Genomic DNA, 12,121 nt, shown 5'->3' with positions numbered 1-12,121 from the left:
TGTGTAATCCTCTTGGCTTCTGTAATGATTCAGTTCTACAATTATGTAAAAGGCAAAGGTAAAATACTACTTTTAAAATCATTAGAATTTTCTTATCTAATTGCAACTTTTTGAATAATCATCACTTTTACAGAAAAAACTGAGCTATGCTGCACCTCCTTGATTTTGTAGTCCTAAAGAACATCTAGAAATGTATAAAAACTTTTCCCAAGAGAAATGTCTCCTCTTCTGAATAAAAAGTTGGAATCTCTTGTTTGTGTAAAGTTAAGCTTGGACGAAGGAGTCTTGAGTAAAATTGACAGCTTGGACAAGGAACTGAAAAAGGGGGTTAAGATACTATTTCTGAAGAAGTGTAAACTTGAGTCTGATAGACTTCCGAACTGTAAGCCTATCACATCTGTTCAAATTCATACACCCTCATTTTTTCTGTTTCTGTACACGTCAACGACCATGCAGATTTCTTCACCATATTAATCTCAACATTGTAAAAACATGTTTTATTAGTAAGAGAAAAGACAGACTTGGAATATATTGGGTTAAGGTGAATACAGAAAGAAATGCCTACTTGATAAACTGCTCTTTTGCATCCAGCTAACTTTTCTTCCCAACAAAATTCAATGGGTTGAGAGAGATACATGCAGGGACTTAAGAAATAAACATAATTTAAATGTACAGGAACAGCATCCTGTTAGATGTTTGGACATTAAACAGGATGTTGGACAGCATGGAGGATGGAGAACCAGAACCAGGATCAGAATGTCAACTAAAGGTGCTGACTTGTCAGAACAGATCATTATTTTCAAAGACCTCAGCCACTGCTTCTAAGGGTTTTAATGCTTAACAATTATTGCATTTTTCCATCCTTCACTCTTGACTGACCGATTCATCCAAAAAAGATTATGACAATGAGAACAGAGCTGTTGAAGAAACAGCAGCAACTGTACTCACAATAAAAGATGTCTCAGCCTATTGCCTTTTGGGTGATTAAAAGCTAAGTTCTACTACTCTTATCCATGACGACTGAAAAACCAAGCTGGTTAGCAACTACTGTATATAGTCACTTTGGCTCAGTCACCAAAGCAAGTTTTCAGTGGGCTGTACAAGACAAAGTTTAATATGTAACAAAAGATTTTTGAAACTGCTCATGTCATGGGAAGAAGCCCTACCTATCACTGACGTGAGCAATTAAGTTATTTAGGTGTCAGGGACTGCACAGGGACTCCCATTTTTGTGGGGACACAGGTTCAATAACTCAGAAAGCAATCAGAAAAGCACAATAAAAATACTTACTATGTGACTGATTCCAGTTTCAGCCATGTCAAACACCACTGTTAAAGGCTTTCCATGATCTCTCTTGGCATAATGTTCTAACCAAAAAGCTACCAGTTTCTTTTTCTCAAGTTGCTGTTTAGGATCTCTTGTATGATGTTTCACTCTGAACCAAACTTGTGAGGAGAAAAACACGCACAAAAGTTGAAACAACAGATCCAAAATAACAAAAAACATTATGCTAATAACTATACAGTATGCACTGAAATATATTAACATCTCTGCGTCTGTAGTCTACACTTCTGATTTTGAGGCCATTGAACAGCCAGAAAACAACTGCATACCTTTCCACAGACCCCGTCTTTCCTGCCCACATTTTTTATACCAGAACTTTCCAAAAATTGGAAAGAAAAAACTACAGCACAGAAGAAACAGTGGAATAGAAAAATACTTTTCATGTCTTTAAAGACTACTTCTTATCTAGGTTATTATTTCATAATTTCAAATTAAATCACATGGTCCCCAGAATACATGCAGAACATAATACTGTAAGTATTGTTGTGGTTGTAAAATCTGTTTCTCCTGCTTAAGTTTCCTACAGCACTGTAGCTGATGTGTTTTGAAAAACCATTTATATACACATTATGAATTATATAAAAAAAAGCAATGAACCCTTCTAAAATAAAATTAAAAAATCCAGATCATGAGCAACATTATCTAGATGAAAGCCCAATCATACCCTTCTGGAATAAGAAATGAGCCATGCAGAGACAAGTTTTTCCATCAAAAGTAGCATATTTCAAAGTTACAGACTTTATAAAAACATCTGAAACCAAATTACTGAATATACAAAGAAGTGATAGAAGAACTCTTCAGGGCAGCAATTTAAAGAGCAGCCTTCATTTTTGGTACCTCTACAATACCAAAACTAGACAACCCCTGAAAATAATTTTAAATATACTCTAATATTTTTCCCTCTGAAACTTGGGAAGTCTTACTCAGAAACAGATTTCTTCTCCATATCTTTTACTTCCAATTGCAAATAAATAATATTTTATGGCTCATGTAAAGAAACAACCTTTTTTTTTTTTAAAACATAGCATATGAACTAGATGCTGTAAATTAAGAATTTCAAAGAGATACCCCTATGCAAAAAACAGGACTCTTGTGAAAGTAATCAATAATTTTTGAAGAACGACTTTATACTTTAAAATGTCTATTTTACATAACAAAATGAGAATGGAGCATGCGGCCCAAGAAACACACTTCTCAAATGTTGACTAACCAGGAACTCTTAACTATGATACAATCTGATTTTGCATACCAAGTCAGATATTCTGACCCAATTAACATTCACAGAAAGAACACTTCAGGTATAGAAAATTGAGATGTTAGTTATGTTTCAGTGACAATAAAATCAGAAACCATTATTTACCCGACTTGAGAGTTCATTCACCAACAATTCTCAGCTGTTACAGAACATTCCAATGATATCAGAATAAAAAGAAATAAAACAAGCAAACTATTGCAGACCTCCTGTGAACGACTGCAAGTAAACAATGTGGGCTGCTAGAAAAGCAATGACAATGCACTGTAATAATGAACATTTATACTAGTCATACACTCACTGCAGTAGATACAGAAACAATGCACTTCAGCAGGAAAGTTAAAAACTGCATTATAATTAGGATAAAGTTTTATCCTAATTCAAAAAAGATTCTTTCCAATCTTTCAAAAGATTTTTGAAAACTGCTGATAAAGTTTCCTCATTCCACTTCTGTGATTCAGAGATACTCAAATCAAATTACCAACTTCTCATCATTTTTAGTAAAAACAGCTGCCAATATGTACCTACTTCTCTTTTTAAAACGTTTATTTTTCAAAATATATACTATAATGCTGGGAACAAAAGATAATTATTAATGATGGAAGATATTATATTCTGTGCAACTTACATAATTTATAGCCTTCTTTATCATATCCATGCAGAAAGAGAGAACCATTTTCAAATAACCACTTTGGAAGGACAGATTCTGTCAAGTCTGCAAAGCCAAATGAAAGATTATTTCAGTAATCATATCAATAATCACACTGTAACTTAATAGAAGTAATGAAAAATGCAGAAGTCTAACAAAATACAAAAATGTCTCTCTAAATAACTTTCCAAGGCCTTTACTAAACTAATGCAAATACTGAACTCATTTGAAATCTTTGCTACCTTCTTCCTCTCATGTTGTAGAGTAGGATCTATTTAGGAAGAAATAAGAATAAGAAATTGATGTAAGAAAAAATGCTGCAGATGTTTATTTTTGCTTATATCTGCAGCCATTCTCGCTCTATCCTTTAATTCAGATTGTGAAGTCCTGTAGATAAACCTCATCTTCCAAAGATTGTCACAGCACAAACAACAGATCTACTCTACCTACAGTGTCAGACCAGTGCTGCTATTATGAACAGAGCCCTGTGTTTTGTTGATGCTTGCTTTTTTAAGGACTCCACTCTAACAAATGCACAAAGACCAAACAAGAGACAGCTACCTTCCTTCCTGTTAAACAAGCTTTCAATAGACAAATGGAGCCACAACAAAACAGTGAGACAGTACTGGTAAACATAAAAAGGAATAGTTCTAATTTTTTTTTTTTTAATCAGAGTAGGAAAGTTCTTGATCAGCTCTCTGTGGTACTCACAAAACCTTTAAAAGGTACTTAATGAAACTACATATAGAAATCAGTTGTATTGCAATAGGAAAGCAACATACATGATCAAAATCATTATATAGCGTAGCTTACCATTAACTGTATATTCTTTCCTCCACTGAAAGCTTTCATCAATCATCTTTAATGTATCATCCACAATATCATGACGCCAAATTAGATAATTTTCAACCCATTTATCATCTTGCTGAAGTCTTTCCACATCTCTAGAATCGTATTTATCTGATTTATCTAGCAAATAAATTGATTGTAAGAATATAGCATTAGCTATGAAAACATGAAAATGAGACATGTCAAGTTTCAATATAAGCATTTACTAGGTACATAGGATTTCTTTTGCAGTCTCTAACTTAAGCAGACAAAGCATAGCATAAGAAAATTATTAAAAGCACTTATCTACTGTGATGATGTTTAGGAACACTACAAGGTTACTCTCACTAGAAGAATATTTTCTGTGATTCTTACACAAAGAAAAAACATTAGAAAAACAAGAAGGTGTGTGTAAGGCAGGTATAATTCTTCTAAAACAGGTTTCTATAATTAACATAAATTAGTATATAGTCTAAGAATCTGCATACTGATGAATGTATATATTAAGCATCCCTAGTTCAAGCTTGAGTTCTCAAGCTTACAGGCATCAGCGTGTCAATGAAATGTCAGGGAACAAACGTTAAAATTATTACTTTTGACCATGAACTACACATCATTGAATTAAACAAAATTGTTTTCTTTAAGAAGATTACACATTCTACAGTTATTACAAATCGTTACCTTACTGAACACAAACTACAAGCAACTCAAGCCGTACAAAACCCCCAAGTCTCAAACTCTTCTTGAAATGGATTAGCAACAGGACAATGGGTTAACGTGCTTTAGGAAGTACTTCAGATGAAACAGGAGTTGCTGCTGCTACTTACTTTTTTATTATTATTATTTTATAAACAGGAAAGCTTGTAAAGCATAAATGCCTAAGCAGACCTACTTTTTTATTGTAGCACATTTTATTGTGCTTGCACAAAGGCTCAGTCTTCAGATCAATGCTCCTCTGTCTGGAAATCTGCATTACTGCAATGTAGTAAGAGCCCATGACAGAAACTGGCTTCTGAAAGCAACAGATGCTAATACACATCTCTCTAACTACTAAAAAAACCATAAGCTCTTAAACTAGTCACATTATTTTTTGTTATTAGCATGAAAAAAGTTAAGACCAGCTGTTAATAAAACAGATGTTAATTTTCACATACTGGAAAGACTATTCCTCTGTCAAAAGCAATAAGCTCTAAATAACTACTTTCAGGGCCATCATAATTAAAATAACTATTTAAAACTGTGACTGGATGCTTTAGGGATACATATTTCAATCAGACACTAAGAAAAAGACACCATTAAATTCTGCTAATATTTTTAGTTTTACTGGCCTACATGCAAAGATACGACCTATTTTACTTGCCTTTCAATTTATACTGTTTTCTGTCACAAATTAGTTGATATAACTGTAAGAATATACCCATTTTAAATGCACCAATCCACTAAGAGTTATTATAATTGCACTCCCCCAATGCATCTCTTCACATCCGACTGCTTCTCACATACATTATCTACTCAGTTCCTTCTTCATTAGGTTTCAAATTTCTCCTTACCTTGATCCCATCCCACTACCTTACCTTGTTCCTTAGTCAAGCCTACAGTCAAATCTCACTTTCCTTAATCTAAGTCTCCTACTTGCTCCTCTCTGCCCAAAAGCCTTTAGTCCACTAAAACTCTCTCTCATTTCCTTTTCTCATCATTTCCATGCTTGCATCAGACAGCTTATTCCCTATATTCTGACTAAGCCCAGTAAAGTGAACACTCAGCACAAGACTGAAATGCTGTTTAACTTCTCTGTGGCTCTAGGTCAACCACAGAGGGAACAAGTTGCAAAGATTTTGGGTATTAGATTTTGTAAAGTCTCAACTGCTTGTCTGAAATTTAATTATTCCCCCAATGATTTATGATTTGACAGTTTTGTCTGAGAAACACTAATAGTACCTAGTTTCAAGTTAGAATCATAAAAAACTAACATTGGAGAGGATTTTTGCAGGTCACCTCAGTCCTAACTCCTGCCCACAGCAAGGCTAACTTCCAAGTTCAAAGAGGTCGCTAAGTACCTTTTTCAGTCACAGATACTCAAAAGGTTAGAAAGATTCCACAGCCTCTCTTTATGTAACACGCATTCCAAGCCAAATGCCCTTCAGGGATGCTGTGACTTACAGTAAGTAACTAAGCTGGCACATCCACAGTCAGCTGAAGTTAGGAGAAGCACTGGCTTCTCTTACACATGGTGTATTAGCTATTCTATGCTATGGTCTATTCAATATGGTGTATTGACTCATCACTCCATTTATAGCTACTCATAGCCACAGCAAACTGGGGTTTTGCAAGAGCAAAGTTTTACTTCAACATCAGTATTACACGTCTCCAGTGCATGAGCTACCTTACTTCAACTTGGTTTAATAACCTCTAGCACACGCTAGCTTCTAGTTAAGAGTCACTGCAGCTAATCAATCAGCCAAGTATTCTTCTGAGATCAGTCCCATATATATCCTATTTATATAAGGGATTTGAGTACTGTGTCATTAAAGAGAAAAACAACACACCACCAGGTAAAAATTAACAGGAAACGTTTCACACTGCTTTCTGAGGCTCTGCTTGCTCTCAGTATCTATTTGAGAGCAGAACTGTCAGAATGACAGAATAATGCATGCTGTATCAAGCAATAATATACAAACATTCAGATATCATCACGTTGAACATGCCTCAGAACACACGTTTCTGGGCCACTAAAAAGTTTTCCCAAACTCTGAACTTAGATAATATTTAAAACCCAGAAATTTAACTTTATGACTATTTTGAGAAAATTAAAGAGGAATGGAGAAAATGTTTTATCCAAACTTTCAATATCAAAATGAAAAGCCACCTGGATTCAGATAGGGACAGTTGAAAAAAATATTAAATTATTTTTCTTCTCTCCAGCAACTAAATTCTTAACAAGAGGACGCATATAACCTGAATTTACATATATACTACAACACACAGTAAAACAGGAACAACTGGTCAAATTTTGCTTTGCAAAATGCCGGTATTACAATCAAGTAAGTTAACAAGGCTGACAGAGCAACAGCAGTACTGATTACTGTTTTAACTTTACCTGATTTATGCAATTCTTCCTACAAAATAAATAAATTTAGAATGAGATCGTGAACCCAAAAGAAAGGTGTTTTATCTCACACATACAGAGTGATACAAAACTGCCGGAGTCCTTCTGGTAATCCAGTCATTGAAAGTACGTCAACTCAGAGGAGGAATTCCTCTTCAAATTTGTGCATTTCCCATAATTCTACAGACATCTGGAAACTTGTTTTCAAACTATGCTGTGAAATAATCTGAATGTTTCTAATTTTAAATCACTCATGGTACACTTGACTGCAGTTACTGGATTATTAGAAATTCCTGGAGTCAAAATAGAATTAGTTGAAATTAGACCTTTGGTACTCTCAACACATAATTTAAACACATCCTGAACAATTTTTAGGTCAAAAGGAAACAGAAGTTGAGGGGCATCCAAATGGAAATTCAGGTGAAACTATAAACTGAAGGATCTTACCTCGGACAATCTCCAAGCCCATTAGGAAGGCTCCACTTAGGATATCTGTAAACATATACTGATGCTTTTCTCACTAGAAAATTAAGCACCTGTTCATTCACACATGCAGAACTGCCACTAAGATGCCCAGACACTAAGTTTAGTCACCCTCTACTCAGGGACACAGACATCTCTATAATTAAGTCCAAAACAAACAGAATTTCATAAGGTATTTGGAACACGCCCCCCTTGCCTCAAGAATAACACAAGGAACAGCATTCACAGCTATTTCTGTTCAGAAAGAGCTAGTGAAAACCACAAATGTAACACCAGTGCCAGACTTTTGTGAAACATTTTGTTGTTAAGACAACTGTCCCTCAGCCCAAAAGAGTCAAACCTTACTGCATCCCAGAACAGTTCCACAGCCAGCAGAAGAGGCAAAACTGGGATGCTGCAAGACTCTTCTGTTGAACCAGTAAGCTGCATAGAAACTAATCAAGACTCAGATCCAGAACAACAAGAGAAGGCATAACCTGCTTAGCAAATTTGATATTTACCAGACAGCATTAAAACCAAATTCTAAGTATGAGGGAATAACAGTGACAACAGCAAGGAGAAGAAGCCAAAATGAGCTCTTTTCATTCCCTTAGATAAAAGGCCTTCAGGAAAATTTGAGTGAGCAAGAAGACTGACCAGGTCTTAGACAGAACTTTAATCATTTCAAAATTCACCATTTTATTTAACCTTATTTTTAAAATAGCTACTTATAGTTATTTTCATTTCCTCATTGAACCTTTGGGGTTAAGTGAGAAGACGAGGAGAAGACAGAAAAAGTTCCGTTTGAACAGCAGCTTCTTCCTATTACTTACCTTCCTTTTTTTCTTGCCTAAGTGAGGAGCTCTGTTCTTTCTGTGACCACGTTCTGCCCTATTAATAATTGTCTTCAAGCTGAGAAACTTACAGCGAAACTCTGACTTAATTACCATCTTCCAACATAGAAGACCCTGAACGACACAAGACAACTGCTCTGAAAGAGACTCCAGAATCATGCAAAACTAAATGAACACAAGTTTCATTGCAACACACTGAGAGGTAGAATTCATCAAATTCTTTGATGCCCAAATTTTAACATCCCTTCACTTCACATTTTTTTTTCAATGCCATCTACGTTACCAGAAGACCAATGCTGCAGTGCTCTGTTTTCTTCTGGCATTCATGCTTTAGGAAAAACAGAAATTTGAAAACATTCAACAAGAATATAGAAGAAAGACTACAGGACTGGAAAACAGGCAGCACTGCTGCAGTCCAACACTAAAATAATCCACAAAAGTTCAGAATTCACAACCTGTAAGAGTTCTTCCTGAAAGGAGTTGTTCTTATCTAGAAAAGTGTTACAGAACAAGTCATACACAAACCTAAGCAGGGATACCAACAACATACCTTTGAATAGAAGAGGAAAAAAAACCCACAACACTTTATTGTATAAAAAAATTGGAAAAAGCAACTTTGCAAAGTATGTCAAGTGTTCCATTACACAAAGTCTCTCCCTTTAACTACTGCCTTCAGCTATTTCAGCCAAGAAGTCTTTGGTCTGAACTGGTCATAATTACTCCTCTGACCTTGGCTAGAAAGGGGAAACCCATTTTAACTGGCTGTTGATGCCTAACATAAGCTAAGTACTACAGCCATGCAGGTGTAGGTGCGCCTTCAGTTGTTAGATAAGAATATCAGCAAGACTGAAAACAATTTAAGAAGGTCAGTAGGCACACAGGGACAAGGATTAAGGAAAAACTATTTCTACCCAATAGGGAGTTATTTCAACAAAATCAAGGGACAATAAACATTTAAAATATCTGCCTCCATAAGATGTGATAAATTTAAACTTCTAGCAAGACTGAATGCTCTCAGTGACAATAAAAACTACTTTCAGTAGAAAGCTCAAGCATCAATATCACATAGCTTTCTACAAAAGCATGGGGTTTACCCTATCCATATGTTTCCTATCTTATCCTTCCAGCATTTCTCAGCCTGAAAGTCAAGATCAGGGAAAATAGATTTTTCCAGAGCATAAACAGACATAAGCAGGTATTGAAAACATTAACTTAAGAGTTTTCTACAATAGTCATATTGCTATGTTTTTTTTGAGGATGCCCCATATGTCTAAAACTTTATTTGCAGTTGGCCAATATAATTAACAAAACACATTTTGCTACTGACTTAAATTTCATCATGACTTTCTTTAATGTTTTAAATTGGAGTGTGAAAGCTCTCTTGCAAAATCTTTTTTCTGAAAGTTCAGCTTTGCCTAAAGCAGAAGGAAGAGGATGCAAATGGGGCAGGGAATACAGGCAATAAGAAATGGTAAATATGCAAAAGGACGTGTGGAAAAGGCTTGTTGCATGAAAAAAAATCTACTAAGATTTGATTATAAATTATTTCCACTGTAACATTAAAATGAAAAGTAACAGCCGAGAAATAAAAGCTAATTTTAGAAATCCTCAAAGGAATGAAAATGGACTGAATAAAAAGACAAGACTGTTTGCTAGAAAACATTGTTAGTACCAGTCAGTACTAGAAAATAATCTTTTGTTTTCATTGTTCCTGTCACACCACCCAAATCATTTACATCACTAACTCTCACAAAGAATCCAAAGAGACAAACCAGAAATTAGGTCCCAAACTGCAAAGATAAAGTGCTGTCAGCCTACCACATCAGACAGCATTTGCTAGTCTACTGGACTAACAGCAACTTTTTAAAAGCATATTTCCAATACTGAAATGGAAAGGGTTTAGTTACTAGGGATATGCATTCCTCACGAGAGCTGAAGATGTCTTTCAAATACAGCTAGAAAATAGAAATAGAAAACTGAATAGAAAAATAGAAATAGAAAACTGAAGAGAAAAAACACACAGCCACAAGATCTCAGTTAGCATTAAACACTGTTTTGCAGATAAGCTTGCACAATGGCCAAGCTTTCTCCTTCTAGAAGCCCCTCAATAGCCACATTTGCTCAACAACTTCAGCAAGGAAGTCCTCTTGCAAACTTCGGGGAAATGAGCCAGTAAGGTTCTCTGGCACTGTATTTTCCAAACTGTATCTTACTATCAAAACTATTCTTTGATTTAGTTGCATAAATGAAACAACTGTATAATTCAGAAAACAGATTTCTGGTGCTTTCAATTGCTGAACAAAACTTTTCCCATCCTACCTTGAAAGCTGTCAAGACTGTAATATATTACTTGGTTGTAACTTTTGTGTGAAATATTCCAACATGTGTTACATGCCACAGTTAATATTATATTTTTCTGAACCAGCTATTAACATACTTGTGTATTTTCTGTTTTAATCTAAAATTGTATACTGCCAATAGATAATTTTAACCAAAAAAAGCAGGATTTCAAAGGCCCTCTAAGTTTTCATTGCACAACAAAAATAAACATTACTGCAAGACCATCACAACATTTGTAAGCATTAACAATTCCCACTGCATGGGGGAGAAACCATGTAACTATGAGTTCTATTACATGGAAGAACCCTTTCGTAATACAAAACCATGTTTCTAGAATGATCAGGAACACTGTTTTACTGAGAGGGAAAATAAAACAGCGGCAGCTGCACCCCCCAGAAACAGAACTACCTGAAAATTTTGCTCAAATTTTAACACGAAGCTCATCTCTAAATGGAATTAGGTTCATTCTGTAGAGGCCCACAATTCTATGGAAGCTTAGTGTGGTCACAGAAAGTATCAGTGTGCCTTTACAGCGCCTTTTAGTTTTGAAAGCAGACTAAAATTGCTGGATATGAAGCAATCATTTGTACCTTTAGAACACAGAAAGTCACATGTTCAGGGGTGCCTGCATACATACACCTCCACACCTCTTTTCAATTAAGAAGCATAAAGAATACATTTTAGAACATAAACAGTAAAGGCTGATGGACAACAATAAAACTAAACACCTGTGTTTTTCACACTTGAAATGGACATAACAGCATTAATTTGCTTGTGGCATTCCTAAATTCGACAGGATTTAAGAATTCAACTCAAAAAAATGCTAATCCTATTTCTTGAAAGGGCTAAGAGCCCTAAATCATGACCCAAAAGTGGGCTTCCTGAGAAAATGTGTTCAAAATACTGTATATAGGATTACAGGTTACCTTGCAACAGCATTCAATTATTTTAATGGTTGTAAGAACCAGCCTAACAGAGATTTCATTACAACTAGAGAAACCTGTGGAATTCGTAGATTCTAAGGGATAGTTCAACTGAAAAGGTAATACTCCCTTTCAGCAGCAACTGTCCCAGAGCAGTTCTAGGTTTTCCAGAGTAATTTTCTATGACTTTAAGTTGGGATAACAGAATACAAAGCAAGATTAATCACCTATAATAAGTAAATATCACAATAACTGAAAACATTAACAGCCAAAAGAATTTAAAATTTAAGATGATCCCCCACTCTCCTGAGTCTGAGTTGTATTCACATAGAAACATCAAACGGTAAGACACTATTGCAATAA

At 35.2% G+C, this 12,121-nt stretch overlaps 1 protein-coding gene across 1 annotated transcript in view; it reads right to left on the bottom strand.

Annotated features, from left to right (window-relative positions):
- Positions 1 to 12,121, bottom strand: part of MOSPD2 (motile sperm domain containing 2) — a 37,654-nt gene that overhangs the window by 24,108 nt on the left and 1,425 nt on the right. Inside the window, exons 3-5 of the mRNA XM_075095915.1 lie at positions 4,059 to 4,214; positions 3,225 to 3,311; positions 1,291 to 1,445 (exon numbers count right to left, since the gene is read on the bottom strand). Coding sequence (XP_074952016.1) covers positions 1,291 to 1,445; positions 3,225 to 3,311; positions 4,059 to 4,214 — 398 coding nt within the window. The remainder of the gene's footprint in view (positions 1 to 1,290; positions 1,446 to 3,224; positions 3,312 to 4,058; positions 4,215 to 12,121) is intronic.

This window comes from Phalacrocorax aristotelis, chromosome 1 (genome assembly GCF_949628215.1).
Source record: "Phalacrocorax aristotelis chromosome 1, bGulAri2.1, whole genome shotgun sequence".
NCBI lineage: Eukaryota > Metazoa > Chordata > Aves > Suliformes > Phalacrocoracidae > Phalacrocorax > Phalacrocorax aristotelis.
This window is presented reverse-complemented; position numbering and strand designations above follow the sequence as displayed.